The sequence below is a fragment of the Apteryx rowi genome, unplaced genomic scaffold, assembly GCF_003343035.1.
Source record: "Apteryx rowi isolate R43461 unplaced genomic scaffold, aptRow1 scaffold_488, whole genome shotgun sequence".
NCBI classification, from domain to species: Eukaryota; Metazoa; Chordata; class Aves; order Apterygiformes; family Apterygidae; genus Apteryx; species Apteryx rowi.
The window spans coordinates 625,019-645,739 of NW_020450747.1; the positions used below are offsets into that span (position 1 = coordinate 625,019).

Below are 20,721 nucleotides of genomic sequence, written 5' to 3' on the forward strand. Positions count from 1 at the left end.
AAATGGATGTCATTGTAGCTTATCACTTTCACAGCTTCATCATCCATAGGAAGGGGCTGTTACACATGATCTCAGGAAGAAAGAGACCATTGATGTTTAAGATGGTGAGGGTACTCTCCCTTCGCTGGTGAAATAGCTTGTGTGGGATGGTCAATGGAAAATATACTAGTGCTCCATGGATTTACATCAAGAATGAATTTGGCCATTTTGTTGATTTTCACTTTTCTAGTGAAGCCAGCTATAGCTGCAACTTGTAGCACAGCAAAGCAGCAGAAAAATTAGGAAGAGTTTTAGAAGGAAAAAAATCAGGTTGAAAGAGATCAATGATTCTTACAAATGGTCTGTTTGCATCAACCCTCCTGTAACCCACAATCAGCAATGGCTTTATTTCTTGCTCTGTTGCATCAAGTTTCATCAGCACCTAGAGCTGCCTGAGGACAAAGGCAATGTAAAGTCTTTGCCTGCCTGAATGAACATTTCGTTTTGAACTTTAAATATAAACCCTACAAAAATCTCAATTCTGTGCCTCTTTTTCGAAACCTTACAGGCTCTAACAGACATGGCTGCCCAGGTAGATCTAGACCTCACAAATACCTGGCTTCACAGAAGCAGCTGGTCTTGTGAGGATCCCATGAGGACATCGGTTCCTGGTAAAGAACAAATGCTTAGATATATCAATCAAGATGGATAGCATAGAAGCCTACAAAAAAATACAAAAAATGCCTACAGACTTGAGGCCTCTCTCTAGTGACTGTGCATTTCATGAGCAGGCCATAAACAGATCAAAATAGCAAAAACACAATTTAAAAAATACAATATATTTATTTTAACACAGTTAAACTGTTTTCTTGCTCTTCCTCCAGTGCAGAACTTTCCCCCCCAATCTACATAGGTATGTCAAGGAAGAACAGATTTTTCCACTGTTTGAAACATAAACACAAAATGGTAAAGCCAACATATTTATTTCATTATCATTTGAAATCTAAATTTGCAGAAAACTGGCTGGTTTTAGTATACGCAATCAAGTCCAGGAAGCAGAGCAGTGACATCAAAGCATAAAGACACATGGCATACCCCTGAAGCACTACTGCAGTGATGACCAGCTTACAGCTTTTGGGCCACATGGTATTCATGAGCGGTTCAAGTGAGGTTCGCATCCCGGGGGACTCATGCTTCATGACTACCTGTGCTTGCATGGGGGCTTCTAGGTAATCTAAATCCCTGACTGCAGGAGAGGGGGTGCATGTGTTGCTGGATTACCATCGGAGCTGGCTGCAAGCCATTCTGCACGAGGGAGGTGAGTACCATGGGGAGCCATATGCACCTCCACTTGCAAATTGTTCTTCCAGTTTTCACATTTCTGAGGCTTATAAAGTGTGGCTTCAGAGGTGAGAAAGTTGGACTCTAGTCTTTTGGCACGATCCTATTATCCACTCCATAGCACAAGTTACCTAATTAGCCCAGCGAACATTCTGACCCATCACCATATCAAGTTGTTCTGGCTGGGCAATAGCTGGTTGGGTTAAGTTCTGGTACTAGGGAAGAATATAACCACCTGTAAAGCAGACCAGTTTGACCACTATTGAATTCCTCCCCGAGGAGCCTGACACTACATACAAATCCACAACACCTCCTGCCAAAGTACATGCTAATGAAAGCAGCCACATTGTTGATGGGACTTAATTGCTTCATTAGTATTAAAAGGATGTAAGAAAAGTTGATCTACAGCAGCAGCAAATAGGGGCTTTTATCATCTTGCTTTTATCCTTTCTGCAGGAGGAATAATCAGTGGCTATCAGGAAAGGAGATGAAAAGATCTCTGTAATTTTATCATCTAGCATTAAGTGCACATTTTTGTCTTAAACCTATTTCAGAGTGATTATATGGTTTATGCTGGTTTAGATTGCTCCCTTTTATGAAACTCAGTTTTTGGGTATTTGTATGTTGTCTGTAATTTGGCTAAAGTAATAATTCTGAGAGTGAAACAATGTACCTCGTTGCCTGCTTCTCCTCTCCTTCTCCATAGTTGTTTGTGCCCCTCTGCTTCCCTCAACACACACAAAGACATGGACATTTTCCTTTGACTGTTACTGGGCTATGGCAGAGTGACAGCTGTTCATGCTTTTGAAAATTTCTCCTAGACGGATTTGCTACATTGTTTGACTGTAAAGCACGTCAACAGCTGACAAAATATCAATGCAATGAAAAGGTGTACTATAGAGAGCCTTTCCATATTCTTAAAAGAAGATGCTGGATACAACTTTCAAAAATGCCAAAATGATGTAGGATCCTTTGTTCCATTTTCAAAACTGAAAGGCCCTTAGGAGTCTGCATCCTATTGGCTTTCAACAAAGATGTATGGACATTTTCTAACGTCAGATTTACCTTTTCAAAGGTACTTCAAATGTTTCTGCACCTAGCCATGTAGATACTCTAGAGGAGCTTACCCTTGGTAACAAGCATTCAGCTTTCTTGAGTTGGCATGTAGTCTCAAATTAAGTTTCATAATTCATTGGGTTATTTCTTTTCCCTTTGTGATTCAGCAGCCAGCATTTTGTAAAACAGATGAAGATTTCTGGGAAAACCAGAACAATTTTTTCTCCAGTCATACTTTCACTGGTAATTATACATTAAAAAAAACCACCCAAAATATGTGCATATTTTAGCTCACATACAGCAAAACAAACAGCATTGTAATTCACATCAGCCTTCCAGTACTGCAAAAATTTCTTCTAGAATAACCAATGATATGTATCTAAATTGTCCGTTAATGGTAACTGGATAATTTCTTGCATGAATGTACTCACCGTGCAACATTAAAGGGGCAAAGCACTCCACAGTTCACATATTTGACTAACGTTAAGCTATATATTTTAGAACCTGGAAGGCATTTGTGTTTTTTTGTACATTTCAGGTATATCTATAAATCCATATTTAAATCTAAAAACCAAATTAACAAGCATTGTATCAAAATGCTACCATTCAGCATGATCCCAATCAAGCATAAGGGGGTCAAACTGTTTGCATGACACAAGCACAGCCCAGAGATGAGAAGAGCAAGCAGGGGTGGACAGCCAGTCACAAACAAGGTAGCCATAGCAGAACAGGTCAAGTGGGTCCAGATGGGACGTGTTGGAACAGGAAAGGGAAAACACTTCCTTAAATTACAGGAAAAGATGAAACCTTAGTGTACATTTACACACCGAGGGTTAGATGTTCTGACTGTTCAGCATAATAAGCCCAGAATCTTCCAGCACGGAGCAGGTCGTACTCCACGGCACTGGCGTTACCTCCAGGTATAAAAACACTTTCTCAGCCAGCCTCTTCATCTTCAAACACATGACTGAGTTGGTTACCTGACCATCACTTATTATATTAGTCAGGTTGTTGGTGAGGCTAAAAACAAGGGGCTATTTTGAATACCTACATGTTAATCTGAATATCCTTTGGATCAAACACTTGAATCCAGCTCTATGAGAGTCGACTTTTGTATATGTCATATATACAAAGTAGAATGAATATTAGGTGTACATTTATAAAATGTACATTTCACATATGCCAATGTAAAATGCTGCAAAAATGGTAATCATATTCCAAACTATTTCCTAGAAGGCTTTTTATCTTTACTGTGAAGTAAAAACATTTGTTCTGCATATCTGAAAACGAATATATAATCAAATTTAAACACAGAGACAAAAAAATTTGACTGTGCCCCCACCAAAACCCTCAGCAGCAAACTGGTGGAGGCTGGAGAATATATCAGCACAACATTGCTATATGTTGCTGCTTTTCTTATATGCTACCCCAGGTATCCACTACCAGTCACTGTTAGAGAGAAGGTAGGTGGGCACTGGTTTGGCTCAGAATGGCCATTCTTCTGTATGTCCTTTAGAGCTTACCTTTTGCAGATAATACTTGCTAACTTGCTCCACACTAGTTAGAGTTTCACCTCAAAGAAATCTTCTGTATGCTCATTTATCATTAAGTGAGATCAGGCCCTTCAGGATCTGTAGATTATGAGGAAGCAGGCAGAAGCAGGAGAGGAGGGACACAGTTGAAAAGGATATGTTTTATCTTCTGCCCCATCCAAGGCCTACAGGGAGCTTGCAAAGGTATCATCTTCACCATAATTCTTCAAAGGGCAGCTATATGCATGGATATCCACAGCAGCCTGGCTTCATTTGAAGCTGCCCTTTGAGAAAACTAGTGTCCCAAAGTCAGCAGAGGTCCTGGATAGTCTCTCTCCTGCAACCCTCCTGCAGAAACCCACCTCAGAACATTTACAGGGATTTCCCTAGACAAATGTGGTAAAGCCTCTCTAGACTCCAAACCTTCTTCAGCAAGTTCTTCGCAAAAATATGGTATTGCACATTATCATCACTAATACAGCCCCACCCCTCAGTTTTAATTATTTGCAGAGAGTAGGTTGTATATTATCCTGTGCCCCCATAACATACCATGAAATTGCCTTCTTCAACACTGTATACATGAAACTTAACAGCAAAAAAGATAAGTTTATATGACCAAACAAAATGCAGCTGTCCTTCATGCTAACCTGCAAGTCTATATAGATTTTCATTAGTGTTTTAGAGAGATAGGACAGTGGAATTCAGTAATACCTTTAAAGAAATCAAATTTGCTTTACTTTGGGACAAAACAAGATGGACTTTGCTGGTGACTCCCTCTGTTGGCAAAGAGAGACAGAACTGAGCTCAGACTCACTCAAGCTGATTAGGCACTGCTGAACCGCCAAGCAACGCAGCTAAAGAGCAGATGCTACTTTCCTCTAATTTAGCAATGCCAGCAAGGTGGCTCAACAGACCAATGCAGACATGACACAGAGCCAACTGTGTGTTTCAGCTCATGCTGTGGCAGCATATTAACATACCTCTCTCAGTAACACCTGCTAAGGAAGCCCCTTCTCCGATCTGCAGTGCAAACCTCCTGGTCCATATTAACAATCACTGTTACACAGGGGTAGCCCAAAATGAGAATATGTAACCACAGGTGACCATAACAGTCAAGATGTGATTGCTTTTCAAACTCTCCTCACATGCCCTTCAAGTTCCCATTCCTATGTGCATCTTGCCACATGTATCTGCCCTGGGACCACCCTGACAAATGCGGACTACTTTAATCGGTCTCTGCCCAGGATCCTGCTTGCCATGTTTCCATCTTTCCATACCTCTAGGATTGAGTTCAGAAGTGTCCTCTAATAACTTCTTTACTGTGAGGGTGACAGAGCACTGGAACAGGTTGCCCAGAGAGGTTGTGGAGTCTCCTTCTCTGGAGATATTCAAAACCTGCCTGGATGCGATCCTGTGCAACRTGCTCTAGGTGACCCTGCTTGAGCAGGGGGGTTGGACTAGATGATCTCCAGAGGTCCCTTCCAACCTCAACCATTCTGTGATAAGTCTGTTACAGTGAACCTCCTGCCGCTGGTTTAGTTCAGCAGGTATAGCCTACCACACCCCACTGGAGACACAGTTTGTATCAACAAGCTTTCTAAGCACAAGTTTAATTCTAATCATACATGCACTTTGATGAACTAGTTAAGGTAATGCACAGATTGGAAGAGAAGCCAGCAGTAAGCCACTGGGTTTATGTGAAATCTATCATTCCTCCTTCTCTTCAGCCCCATGCAGTAGTGGTAATGGAGATTATGACTACCTCCATGCAGATAGCAGGGAGGAGTGAGAAGCTATAGCAAGGAAAGAACAGTTTTGTGTCTAAGTCTCCATGTTCGCTTGCACTGCAGCCTTCTTGTCTAACACTAAGTCACTTTTTCATTAGCTTCACCATCTGTGTGAACAGATACAATAAAACCTTAGAAGGGCACAGTCAACCTGCACAGTTTAGCAGCTTATATAGACAGAAAAGCCCATATGAAACCACAGACAAGGAGCTCAGCTGTTGATGTCTGACCTGTCTTAACTTCTTCACTGGTAAGTTAGGATGGTCAATGTAGGATTTCATCTCTGGATAACGGGCCCTAAAGACACGTAAAGGCTTTTTGAAAGCACCATTTTCCATATTCCTCTAAGCTTGTAAGTAAAGCACAACCTACAATGAGTTTTCTTTAAAGGTATGTCAGCAGCGTCTTCAACCCTGATACCTATATTATGGCTCTCATGTACATTTTGCACCATGAATATAAGTACACTGTAACATCACACATCAGAAGAGAAGGCCCCCATCCTGCTGAGACTTTAGCATGTAACCCAGACAAAGTGTTAGAAGTGGAGATCTCACTGGTGCGTTTGGCACAGGAAAAGGTTCACAGAAAGAGGTTTGAAGAGAGATGCAAAAGGGGAGGCATCAAGGTGCCCGGCATTCAAGTTCTGAGAGGCTGCTCCAACCATAACAAGTGGCATTGAAGAAAGCGTGAATCTGGGAGGAGAAAGAGGACACCAAACAGGGACGGAGATTAATTTTAACGAGTGCTGGGGCAGTGCAGAATGAAATGAATGAAGGGCTGTGGGCTCGTAGTGAACTGCCGTGGAAGAGACTGTGCTGAATGTTCACGACCGGCGGGAGGAACTTTGCATGAGTGCAGAAACAGTAGAGAGGGACTGAAGAGCTAATCAGGAGGAGAAGCAGTATTTCTTCATTTTAAAAAGAAGTGCTCTTTAAAGGTGCTAGTAAGGCATCTACTGTGGTACAGATGCAAATCTCTAACATACTCTGTCCCTAGAAAGTTTTAACCATGAAAAGACTAGCCCAGGAATCCCAGGGAAGAGGAGTGGGTGGTCACAAAAACCGAAGGCTATTTTCAGATAATCTCTTTCAACAGCATGGGCACAAGCAGAATGAACCCTACTTTAATAACAATAGTCACAAACTGACAAACTCTCAGCCTGACACAGCACATTCAAAGCTCTTTTTTTGTTTTGTTTTGTTTTAGTCTAGTACTCTACACCTTAGCCTGACTTCTCCAGAGCTAAGGCAGTTTGCTTTTATAGTGTTGGTACTATTTTGATTTGCATACCATACATCTCTGTTTTTGGAAAATGCTTCATGGCCTGAGACTATTTTGAGGGAAATCCATGCAAACCATTCCTGAATCCATCCCAAGGGTTAACAACTTCTGACTGCTGAAAAGAGGTTGTGAAAGGGAACTTAATTTTAGCACTTCTGGATTAAACAGTTGAAAGGCAAAGATGAGAGGAATCAGCACTGCAAAGGACAGCTGTTTCCAGAGCTGTGGCTGAGCTGATAGGGAGTCTAGACATTATAAATGAGAGCTCAGTAGCGCTAAAGAAGCTTTTCATGACAGAGGTGGGAATCCAACTTTTAATATTTCAATTAAAGAATGCAATGGCTGGTGGAAAATACTGTGCTATTTCTATCTCCTTGTCCCTACAAATGCCCTCACACTGCTGTGGGTGTAATTACATAAGACACAGCATCCTTTAATGGAAGGGTGGAATTATTTAAAGAAAACAGCTGGCAAATTTAGAGCTAAGTAGGAGCACAGAAACGTCAGTGCCGAACTGAGACCGTGTCAAACATGACCCAGATACCTAATTAGAAGTTATACTCAAATCTAACTTGCACACGGCTCAGGAAACAGGCTGATTTGATACAGCAAAGAGACTGCAAGAGATACATTCTAGCGCTTTATTGCCCTGATTATATTAGATAGTTTTCTGATCTCCTCCCCAGCTTTAATTACATAATGCTAACAAGCTTGCCAGGAAAGGGGAGGGGAGAATGGCATTACAGTATAATTATGTAAATAGCCTCATCTGTGAACTTTGAGGGAATGTCAAAGCAGCCACAAAGCTCCCCTATACATTAGAAAGGTGAGAGTTCAGGCTGTGCCTTGGGTTCAAGTCTGTCCCCTGCTGACCTGCTTTCAGCGAGTACTCAGTCATTCGGACTAAGCAGCCAGGAGGAGGTTGCTCTTATGTGTGTTGTTGGCTATGGTAACCCTTCTGCCTTGATCGTACATGCCTAACAGGCCATCTCATTTCCAAAAAGTACCTGAGGAAAGAAAAACGGAAAATGTGGAGAAATGTACAAAATCTGAATGTCACTCTGTCTTGAGTTTATTTATGCTCACACACAGAAAAAGCTTCTGTAGCTGAGTCCCAAGCTAGCAAAGAGATTAATAATAGAAATGCATATAACACATTAATTAAGAATGACTCTGTCAAAGCCAACTATAATCAGTAAAAATATTACTTTCTATTAAGAACAGAGGTTTTAGAAAAAAACAAAATATAGCACTTTCTAAGAGCAAAGCTCTGGCTGCATTTAACTTCTCCTTATGCTGTTCTCCACAGGGGCAGACTGTATTCAGCAGAGAAGTTCCTTTGTCTTTTTAAATAAAAGCACCCAAATACAGGGGGATACACTCACAGAGGTCCGCTTAGCTGATCCTGTACAAAAATCAGGTGTACCCACAAACAGGTCTTCAGTCATCTGAGAATGAGTGAGATGGTCCCCATGGGAAAGCCCATACAAGTTAAGAACAGGGAAGAATGGTCTGCAAAGAAAGATTATAACATGCTGACATGTTGTCTTCTTGAAGCCAAGATATGAAATAATGCTCAAAGACTGGATACATTTCTGAACTTGATGCTCAAGGGCCATTGCTGACAACAAAAGCAAAGAGCTGAATAGTGAACAAGCAAACAGTAAGTCATTGACACAAATGGTGCTGAAATATGCTGACATACTACATGAAAAGTGGAAATTCATTCATTTGTACATCATGGATAAGAACAAAGGTAACAGAATGCTTTCAGACCCCTTCTTGATAGACCTCTTCCTATTCTTGTGAATTTTCACCCAGTAAGCAAGTGGTAACATGAGCTGTCAGTGTGGTGTGCCACCTTTAAGGGCGAATGTGGTTGTGGAGCAGGATCAGGGAGGGAGGTTATATTACTGCTGCACTTGGCTCTAATGCAGCAGTTAATGGAATACTTTAGCCAGTTCTGGTGCTTGCTATTCAAAAAGGTTGTTACAAAATTGGAATGGTTCTAGAGGAGAAACACAACAGGAATCAAAGGCCTGGAACCAGCAGTGAGGAACTTCTTTTGGGCTATTACCTTTTTTTTTTTTTTTTTTTTTTTTAAGGGTGACAGTAACTTCTTTAAAGGTTACTGAAGATTCTTCACCCCAGCCATTTTTAAAATTGGATACCTTCCTAGAAGATCTAAAGATTTAAAGAGGACTTGAGGCAGGGAGGCTGTATGCAAGGCAGATCAAACTGATGGATCACCACAACCTCTTCTAGCCTTACTCTCTAAGATACCGTGTGGATCAGCATGATGGGCAATGATCTCTGTCCCTCCTCCGCCTATCCACCATCAGCATTCTCCTCCAATACGAATGTGCACCATGCTTACAAAATTTTAAGGACGTGCAACTAGAACTGTGAGCCTTTTCATCTGTATTATTTATTACCAGGCACATCAATGCACTGTCCAACCTGACCACTCTCAGCTCCCACTGGGCACAACACAGTGTCCAGGCACACCAAACTGTTGTGGCAAAATGAATTTCCGAAATCAGTAAACAAAGGCCATACTGACAAATTAATTTTGAAACTATTTACAGGTTYAAGTTTTTGGACCTTTTCAACTTCCACGCATGTGACTTCTCCAAGTGCATCTTACAGCAATCCAAGAAAGCAAGGTACCAGCTTGTGTCGAGCACCTGATACTCTTTGGGGGTCTAAAGTCAAATCAACTCTTCCTGCTTAAAGAAAAAGATCCCTAAGGTAAGATTCATGTAGAAATGAAGTAAATAATAAGTGATGCTCCAATGCAAAACTATATAAATCACATTTTAAAAGATCTAGTTTCTTGACTATATTGTTGCTATTTGACAGAAGAAATAAACTTTGATTAATGTGCTACTGTCCAATTCATTCATTTCAGCAACTGCAGTCTTAAATAGCCTTGTGATTGAAATTTTATCGGAACACAATAACCTTTATATTTCTTTCACAGCTACTACTGTTCCCTTAGAAAGCTCACCCTTCACAGTCTCTCTGCTGGGAGGAAAATGTAGAGAGTGTTCAACAAAATAACACTGGACTTTTTTTTGTATGGCCAAATAGCTTATTTGCTAAAAAGTGTGGTTTTCAGTTAATCTAATGCATTCAGAAAGTCGTGATGAAATTTACTGAATACTTTGGACAAAATTAAAGCAACAAAAAAGAAAAACCCTTCATAAATTATTCACTCAGTTGAATTTGCAAATGATTTTGGCATCATCCAGAAAACAATCAAGATTTTCAGAAAAGAAATATGTGAAGCAATCCTGTCCACAATAAAAACAGGAGCAAAAATATCTGAATAAGGCTTTCCATGAAACATAAAGCAAAAAAACATAAAAACCTAGAAYAATTGGATATAAGGCTTTCCACTGTCATGCTACTTCTCTTGTGAGTCCATGTATACTATGTTTATTTTTTTAAGTGACTTTAATTAGGATTTTACAAAAACAATCTTTTCAAAGTTGCTTACATGTTTTTCTTCTTCTTTCTGGTTAAGAGTTAACCCAGTGTGATCATGGCCATATTGTGGAGGGATCTGCATGGAAAAATTTCGTATTTTGCAACAGACTTAGTAACAGAATAGAATCCTCAGATTCTCTTCTAGCAATGCAAGCAGCCAGCAAATAGGAATTAACTGAATGAAGACCTAATTACTTACTTTTATTTCTCTGCAGGACAAAAATATAATTTTCCTCCCTGCATGTGGTAGTGAATCATACATCAAAAATATCCAAGCTCATCAATTCACACCACACTCATAACAAATCCAGGGGAAACCAGCACAGTTTTGAGAGATTTATCTGCACAGGAAAAGTTAAAGAAAAAATGTAGATGTGTAAAAAAAAAGAAAAAATATAGATGTGTAAAAAAAAGAAAAAAAAGGCTGGTTATTTATAATGATGCATATATAGAAAGCCTGAAAGGGGTTTTTTTGTTTGTTTGTTTGCCATTTATATTGGAAGATTCTATGCCCAAATCTATAGAATTCTCAGATGTTATGCAAATAAATAACAGAGTTATTTATTGAGTATTTCTATTTGAACAGGCAGGATGAAACAAGTTACTCACCAACCATTCAGTGTATCCACATAAACTAAGTAATGCARCGTGTCCACACTAGCACTATTCTAACCCCCTTCAGCTATGACATTTTCTGGAGACATATTCTAACTGTTCCCAGTACAGCTTTTAGCAACAGTGATTTCTGGCTGATTTGAAAAAAGCTTGTGCACTATGTAATTCTTTGTACTTTTTAAAGAAAAAAAAACAAAAACAACCTTTCCTTTTCACTTTATGCCCAAGAGTTACATTAATGACAACTTCATTGCTGTAAATGAGGCATATCATACATAGAAGAATCACTCATCTATCAAAACTAATGTATATAAAAAAGAATGGAAAATATGATTCATGAGACTAGATTTAGAGGTACTGAGGTTAACTTTAAGTTTCCTGACTTTAATCAATGTGTTGTTCTAATGAAATGCAAAAATCCAGAAAGAACTATTGTGTTTTGCAATTCAAGCCCTTTAATTAAAAAGCAAGTAAGAGCCTGCTCAATAAATACCCTGAAAATTACTTTGACTAAAGCAGCCAAAGAATGGTAGATAAGAATGAGCAGAATATAGGCATGGAATATTGAGGGAGATGTATTCATGGGAATGAGTGGTTTATTTTTTAAATGGCTAGAATGCCATCAAATTACAGCAATAGATTCAAAGTAATGATTGTCAAACTACACTCATTAAAGGTTTGCTCATTCAAATTGCTATTGACTACCACCGGGCACTTAGATACCATTGCTTTTGCAGTATCTCAAGTTAAAAGTGGTTTGTCTAAGGGTCAGCTCTCCACATACGCCTCGGTGGGTATGCAGCTTCTCAGGCACAGCTGGAGCAACGTTGCTCTGTTGTATATTTGATGCTTGGCAGCCCAGAGCAGTGGTGGAGGCAGGGCAGAAACAAAGCAAGAGGTGTGAAAAAACAAAACTCTCTCGGCGCATCCTTCACCACACAACTCCCAGGTTGCTGTGAAGTGAAGACAGGAGAGATGAAGTATTACAGCTTGAGTTCAATCTGCTCAACAGTCACATACAAAAATCAAAGCTGCACAGTACTCATAATTAATCTCTGCTCTTTTGCTGTGTCATTCAGATCTGGAAACAAACTTTTGTAATAACGCTGTGCTTTTGAAGATAGCAGGATGAATGTAGAAAAGCATTAATCATTCATTCCTATGAATTTCTACAGGCATTGAAATACTGTTGACTTTTCTTTTTAATGCTTTATTCATTAGCCACAATATTCCATCAGCTAAATGCTGTGCGTTTCAGAATAAAACTGCAGTCAGCAACAAGAACACTCTTAATATGTAACATTCTTTGTTATTATGGTTGAATTACCAATTCATCTAAACACTGGAGTTCTGCAGGTAATTTATTATCAAGTCTGTCTCACTCTAGACCAGCTTTTAGTCTGTACCTAAACACTGAAAGGCCTAAAAGCAATTCTTGAAAAAAAGCTAAACCATTTTTMATAGACTTGCTTTTTCCATGCTCATAGTTCTCATTGATGCCTTCCAGCCCACTAATTTTTATGCTGATATTCTTCGGCAAGAGACATTATATTTTTGTGGTGTTCTGCCTCGGTGGCTTGAAGGGTTTTTTGTTTCTATTTTCCCTTCTGACAATATCTCTGGTGACTAGAAAGAGCAGACAAGTCATTGCAGAAAGCTAAAGCTGTGCTGACTGGTGATTTTTCATTGTATTTTTACTGCTCACAGGAATTTCCATGTAGCATGATCATTTAAGCTTCCGGTTTGTCATATCTTAACTTGAGGGAAGCAAAGGCTCAGATCCAGCAAGGACAGGTTCAGGCCTTTGGAATTCTAATGAAAACAAATTAAGTGATCCATAATATTCAGTATCAGGGTCTTTTGGATAACACTTTAGATGCCTGTTTACTGAGCAAATACTAAAATCTAAGGATGTGGTACATAAGCTTTCTGCAGTGGCCTTAAGCCAAATTTTAATGCCTCTACTGTTGTATGACGTGCTTTTCCTCCAGTGTTGTGTTCTGCACCTCAGGTATGATTACTTTCAAGTGCTATCATATGAAAGTGCATGGCTAAGTAAAATATTTAATTTTGCTATTTTAAAAAGTGATACTTAATTTCATTAAATTATTTAGGATTAAACCCATAATCTATGCACACATTTTCAAGGGATGTGTAAGCTTCACGTGACTCACAAGCAAGCTTTGTGTGGAGCTGAACAATCCGGAAGGCAAGGGAGAACTACGAAGGAGACACTGAGAAGTGGCATCAATAGCCAGCTATGGAAACAATCTGTCCTCTCAAAGCTCGGAGTGGCTGTCGAGTCATGCATACTGCAGTCTTTGGGCTGGCTTTGTGCCATGCAGCTAAGGAGAACCACTACCATGGAAAGAGCTACACCCAAATACACCAAAGAAATCCTGCTTGAGCTAGGAAAGCACAACAGGAGAAACTGTGGGGCTTGTGATAAAGGTGAAGCTGCATGAACTGGAATCCGGGATGTGCAGCTGGGTTGCAGCAGAGGGCAGTGGTACACAAACACTCATCTTTCCGTACAGCACCTACGACTAATGCAAAAGCTTGTCCTTATTTATTTCTAGCACACAACACTATTACTACTCCTATGTTTATTTTCATGCAAAATCACATGTTCTTTATGTGTATGTAAGTGCACACACACACTAATGTGTGTGTATACACTTATTCACAGACAGATGCATTGAATATTCACTTTTTTAACGGTAATTCTGAAGGTTTGATTGCTTTCTCTTATTTCTTTGACAATCATATCCCATTCAATTAATTTACAATCCCCCTTGTCCTCTGAAAATCAAATCCTTTCAACTTTTACAAGGCATTGACTTAAATGTTAACAATAGGCAAAGAATTACTGTATTCCACAGAACTGATTTCAGTCTTTCCCTCCCCCATTTCTTTCCCCCATTGAAAGCTAGGAAGCTTGGAGGCACTTGAAGAGAAAAAGGGAGGGTGGAGGGAGCTGTAGATGAAGTCAGCATAACTCTTCTGCTCCTTAACTGGGTTAATTTGTCTCCTGGCATGGGAACAGAGAGCTTAAGAGAAAGCTACAGAAAAAAAATGTAAGGCATGTGCTACTTGTGTAGTAACTGACTTGTCTAATGATATGTGATTCACAACAGCTTTGAAATATGAGATTAAAAGGCATAACATCCTTCTCATTGAGGGAAGGATGGATTGCATTTCCACTGGGTCCAATCTGCAGAAGAGATGCATAAGGGAAGAAAATATAAGTTGTGACGAAGAAACCCAGTCTTGGGTTGAATTAGTTTAAACATAACCTGCTCAGAGCAATTGATTACCAGTGAGAAGCAAATGGATTTGTATGCTCGACCAGTCCTTGCAAGTCAGTTTTCATCAGGCTATTGCACAGCACTGTTGAATTTAGTGTAGCATCTGTTGCACATAAACGTGGAAAATCTTCAGAAATGATGTAGTATTATATATACATGTAGAAATATGTCAATTTTAATCCAAGAGTATGTTTTTTGCATTATTTATAAACAAGTGACACCCCAAAATTACTTTAGACATTGATTTAAGTTTTGGCAAAGGTTTTTCTTGTTTTTTGCTTGTTTGATTGTTTGTTAACTAAATGGGCTCATTCATGTTTACCAAAGGATCATACTTGGTTCAGATTTGGGGCTATACCCCAAGTTAAAGAGCAGTAGGAGAGCAATTGTACCTATTACCTACACCTTACACATGAGCATCACGGCAAACCACTCAGCCTTTCAGGCTGCTTTATTGGCCTACTAAGTGAGGGGCTGCGGCATCTTGTCAGCATTGCCAATCCTGGTCCTGCTTCCCTCGCCACCTAGCTCTTTCTTTGAACAGTTCCTCCGAACAAAGGCCTTTCAGTCCCTGGAGAGGAGGACCCTGCTCTTCCCCACTTACCCCTCTGGCAGCTACATTGGGATGAGAGCTACGATTGTGCTCCTCTGAAGAGAAAAGCCTATGAGTGCACCCAGGTCTGTGTCTCAGGAGCTCGCAATGGGTGTATGTAGTCCTCCTGCAGAACTTGCCTGTCCTGAACTACACCAGCAGGGAACACTATCAATAATAATCCTCTCTTTCACAACACTATGGGACTTCCATACTCCAGCCAAATGCAGTTTCTTTGAGCGAGTGACATTGTGATGTGTTCCGGGACAAACCCGCATGCACTTGTCAAGATACATGCTGGCGTGTTCAGACAAAGACACACGGCAGTTTAAACTTGGTTTACATCACAAGTCTCAAGCGAATGTTTGTGCACATCAAGGAAACAACAGGCTATCTGGCACATTTCAGTAATATTGGTGCTTTCTGCTCAGAGAGGCCCAGGACTTAAAAAAAAGAGATACCACAGGTCAAGGATGAAATGCATTGGCAGGGCTGTGTGCATGCAGCTTGTATAGCATCTGCCTGGGGCTTAGCCCCCTCCTGAATAGCAAAATGGCAGAGAAGAGCTGAAGGTCAGGGTGGCAACATCCGACCTGCAAGGTGGGGTTGGAGGTCAAGCTGGAGGGGAATTTGCAGGACCAGAATCAGTCCCGCAGGGCATCACCATTCAGCGCCACATAGGCAGATCTGGGAGCACAGCAAGGGAGACAAGGCCAGCGTTAGGGTGAGGGTCAGGAGTAGAGTGCAAGTGAAGTGCCAGCTAGGGGACAGCTGCTTGGAGAAAGAGTATCACTGAAAATGGGGCTGTGTGGAAAAGATTGCTTGAAGTTGGTGGGTTATGGGCCAGGATGACGTTGTATCAAAACTTTTTGGGAGGACAACAGAATAGTCAATTGGAGAAATCTGGAATAACCTGGGGTGGAAGACTGAGAAGCATGAAGGTTTTTTCACTGGAAAGCTCAGCTGTTGTAGGTCAGCACTGACTTACTCTGACTTGTTTTGACAATGTTGTATTTGGCCAAGTCTGAATCGGTGGGAGAAGAAAGTATATGCATTTGGTCCTTCTACCAAACAGAAGGTTAGTTTTAAGATTCAACTGTACAGAAATCAGAAAGAAGATTGGAAAAAAGTTTTGGTTCTGGTTAGTATAACGAGATGCACTATCCCATTCTGATGACTGGGATAGTAGAGAATTGCAGGTTTATTTACTGAAACAAATCATTACTGAGGAACTTCCCTCCCCCCCCCCCCCCCACACACACACACTGAAAGAGAAATGTGTAAGTTCTTTATTGCAGCAACTGCCATTGCGGGCATTGGCTGAGAAGCCAGTCCTGTCCTGGGTCACAGCATGACATTTGATACCTGCCCTCGGTCAATGGACGAATGAAAGGAAAAACTATGTCAGTGCTCCACTCTAAGCTTTCCGTCCAGCAATCTCTGTCTATCAGATACATGCACACAACTGCCTCCTCTCTCCACACAGAGTGATTTCATGCTACTCACATTCTCTACAGTTTGCCCGTAAAACTGAAGACTAAACCAAGAAGGTAATGGTGTCATGTGTCCTCCTTTGACTGACCTACTTCAAGACAGAGCCAGGGAAGAGGATACACAAATCTCCTTCTCACGCAGATTAAAAACGTGCCTTTGACACTGCCTCCCCACACAGACTCATCATACATTCAAAAGAGTTTTTTCGTCCTTTTCCAGATTCCCCTGGTCTAGAGAGGACCACTAATGATAACTCTCTGAAGCTCCTATCCCTTGTGTTACACAAGGCCTCATTCACAACTTAGACATCAGGACAGATGAAAGCAAAACGGAGATGAGTGGTTCTTTCCCYGTATTCAAATTTCAAATCAAACACCCACTTTGCTGTACTGTAAACAGAGCTGCATGTTTAGAGCATCAAGGCACTGCTGTAATGTGTTTCTTTAAGATTTTACATTTCTCCTGTGAGAAGCAATTACAATAAAAGTGTCAAGCAAAAGTAAATCCCTGTTAATCACTAAGTCTGCCAGTAAGTCACATCTCAGTGCTGCTGTTACATTTTTCAGGTATAAATAAAAAGYGTGTGAGAATGCCAGACTAAAAATTAAGATATTCCCAAGAGGAGGGCTATAAAGTTTTTGAAAATATAAGTTCTTCTCTAATGTTCACGACATTGAATGGAATTAGAAAACTACCAAAACTGAGTATATTTACATAGAATAATTCAAGTTGGGAGGATTCTCTGGAGGTCATCAAGTCCAACCTCATTCAAAGCAAGGCCAAATGCAAACTTAGGTCAGATTGCTCGGTTCAGTTGTGCTCATTTTTGAATACCTCCAAAATGAAGGTATCACAACCACTCCCAGTGACCTGTTTAGTGCTCAGCCACTCTAACAGCAAAGTACTTTGTTCTTATATCTGGTTGGAATTTCCTTTGCTGCAACTTGTGCATGTTGTCTTTTGTGCTTCTGCCACGCGCTTCTGAGAAGGGTCTGGCTCCATCTTCTCTATAACCCCTCATTGCCTTTAACCTTCCCTTCCCCAGCTTGAACAAACCCAGCATACTCAGCATGTATGTGCTCCAGCTCCTTCTCATACGTCATGTGCTCTAGCTCTAACCATCTATCACAAATACTGAAAGATTTCTTTTGTTTTTGGTCTATACGTAGACAGGTATATGCACCCACAAGGGGAAAGGAGACATGGAGAAAACTTTGGGTTCTCAGCTGAGCCATTATTTCCCTGTACTTTTCAAACTCAGAGGCTTCATGCACTACCCACTTCCTTCAAATCAGCTGAAGGGAATGCTGCTGAGCGGTTTGTTCCCTTCTAAATTTGACAAGTTTCTGTGAGCTTTGGAGGGAGGTTTTCTTCTTATTCTATGTTCATCTTTTCACTCCAGCCTGGACACTATTGCCCCGCTGTGAAAAAGAGCCAAGTCAGGGTGATGCAGTTGCAGCTGCTGTTCCAGAGTAACAGCATGCAAAGGGGCAGTTTCCATTGTGCCAGGAAGCTGCCAGTCAGGCTGGTATTTAAAGATAAGTATACTCAGCTTAGAGATGCTGTGATGTCTTCCGTTTCCTTTTTCCTTCTAAGTAGCAGTGACAGCTTCACAACTAGATCAATTGCTTAATCAATGCTATGAATATTAACAAGAATATCAGCAACCTCTTTTAGTTGAGTATATCTTTGTGTATGCTGGACTAGAACTTATGAAATGTTCAAACTAGATAAATGGTTATTTTCCCCACCAGGAACTTGTTTTAGACATATAAGCTGCAATTTAATAACACAATTTCCACAYTTCATTCTAGATTCATGTTTCTTTTCCACAGTAAAGCCCTGACCCTGCAAATGGCTAGTTACACTGAGTCATCATCCTGAAACCAATTGCAGACAGAACAGACTGTTGCTCAGTAAAAAAGGATTTACTGGACTGAGCATTTTTTAAGTAACAACATCATTCCAATTTCCATATTCCCTCCCTATTACCCAAAGTCCTGCAGATTTGTATTCCATTCCTGTAGCTTAAGTCGAACATTTTTTCTGATACAAGGATATCAAATCACACTCCTTATCCCTCTGAATAAATCAACATAAACTCAAACTCTGCTCAACCCAACCATTTTGAAAGTAAAGATATTTTCAAAAGGCTTCAGCTCAGATAAGCTGTAGCACAGGGAATCACCTTCACAAAGTTTTGACACCACCAGCTGTATTTGTCACTATCCTTGTTAACTACAGATATTTCCCCCTTATTTTACAACAATATAAAGTTTCTAAGAGCAAGAACTGCCACTCTTCTCTCAGTTATTGGTGTGCTGCCTATATGCAACAACATGACAATAAGACTTTTGCATTTTTTGTGATCATTTGGATTTCATTGCAGTGAAGATGCCACAGTAACAGCTACAGAGAGTAAAAAGCCCTTCACTCTTCAGGAGAAAGAAGGGGAAGTTTCCCTGAACAGACCTGTCAATATGTGTACCTGGTCTGATTTGCGAAGAGACTCTCTGAGGACTGAAAAAAATGTATTTTCTTCACAGAGCTAAACAAAGTCATAAATTTTAAGTCACAGGATTAGTTGGATATCACCTACTGGACAACAGTCTAGTGGGGGACTAAGGTGAAACAGTAGTTCTATGCCGCTATAAGCAAGTACCATAGTGTTGGTGAAAGCAGGTACCAGAAACACAACCACAACTCCTCAATGCCATTTACATCATGCTGAGTAAATTTCTCATACAATAACGGCAAAGGTCTTTGTGGCACTGAAAAACATCCTGTCTGGAAGTATGGAAAGGAATGGCTTTGTATGCTGATRCCCTGTTTCTGCACCATCCAGCATCACGCTTTTATACATATAATTTTAGTAAGATGGAACAGCGGCACAACAGATATTGCACATTCCTCTACCTGTGACAGAAGTCTGACAAAAGTTTTTGGGTAAGAGAGAGAAAACAATATTTCACCCCATAAGGAAAAGATGTGCAGAACATAAGCAGAATTTAGGAAGTTTTTCTTTTCATTCTCCCTTTCTCATGGCTTTAGCAATGTATTGCCTCAGACACAGCTAGTACCAGTTCACATTCTCTTCAGTTCTAACCAAGGTCCTTACCTGTGACGACACTGGGGATTTTAGACAGAAAGCTCTTCACAGTTCGGATGGGAACTCCACCTGTTTTGTCATCTTGCATTCTTGTAATGATGTCTTCAATCTGTCAAAAGGAAGGAAAGACTTAGTGGTTTATGCAAAATGGTGACTATTTATATAACTTGAGTGCTTTGGAGCCCTGCAGACAGAATAGGACTCAGGTGTACTGCGTGTGTCACTGCACTAACACAGACCTAGAAAAATGGCTATCACCTCCCAAACTTAAACCATGAGACCATATAGACCAGCTGGAAGAATGGTGGTCTGACTATACTGGCAATCCTATCGTAATCGTCTGTTTTGCTGATCAGTGGAGACAGAGACAGAAACATGTTGCTAGGTTAGTGTGTGAATTAGGTTAGATTCTGTACTGCAACCAGCTTAAGGAGCTTTAAATACCAGGGAAGCTTATAGCAGGAAAAGAGAGAAGATTCCTCTGTCAGAACGTGGAACGTCATGTGCAGCAAATAATTCAGTAGAAAGGTATTTTTTTCCTGTAAGAATATAAGAAGAGCCATATTGGTTAACCAAAGAGCCCTCAGACCACAGGACCAACATCTGATAGTGACCATACCCATCAGAAGCAGTGACTATGCTCTGGCTATGGTCAGTGCTTCCCCTTTTTGTTTTCTTTTTGGTTTTGAATCATGACCTTCCCTTCCAGTCCAGTTTCCCACTTTTTCCTACATTCATTTGAATCCTTAATACTATGTCCTTGGGAAGGCTCTCATTTTCCAGAAGATCCCAGTAAGGATAGATGTCACTACCTATGGCTTGAGAGGACAAACACAGGGTGATTTTTTTCCCAGTCTAACACTGTAAACTGGGATGGTATGTGGCCATGGTCACCATATGAAGCAAAGAACCAAAAGTAAAATGATCGTATAGGAAAAACTGTTTGGACTTTCATAACAAAGTTAACTTACACTTCACAGGCACATACGTAATCAATCATATACAACCATCTTCAAAAGCTATGGCAATCAGAGAATCTGATTACTGGGGAAAGCTCTTCCCATTTACTCTAAAATAGGAAGGGATTTTTGCTTGTTTTGGGGATATTTCCTGCCTTTATTTGAAGGCAGCA

At 40.4% G+C, this 20,721-nt stretch overlaps 1 protein-coding gene across 1 annotated transcript in view; it reads right to left on the minus strand.

Annotated features, from left to right (window-relative positions):
• Positions 1-19,692, minus strand: part of RGS6 (regulator of G protein signaling 6) — a 95,468-nt gene extending 75,776 nt beyond the window's left edge. The window contains exon 1 of the mRNA XM_026078754.1: positions 19,599-19,692. Coding sequence (XP_025934539.1) covers positions 19,599-19,677 — 79 coding nt within the window. The 5' untranslated portion in view covers positions 19,678-19,692. The remainder of the gene's footprint in view (positions 1-19,598) is intronic.
• Between the last annotated feature and the right edge of the window lie 1,029 nt (positions 19,693-20,721).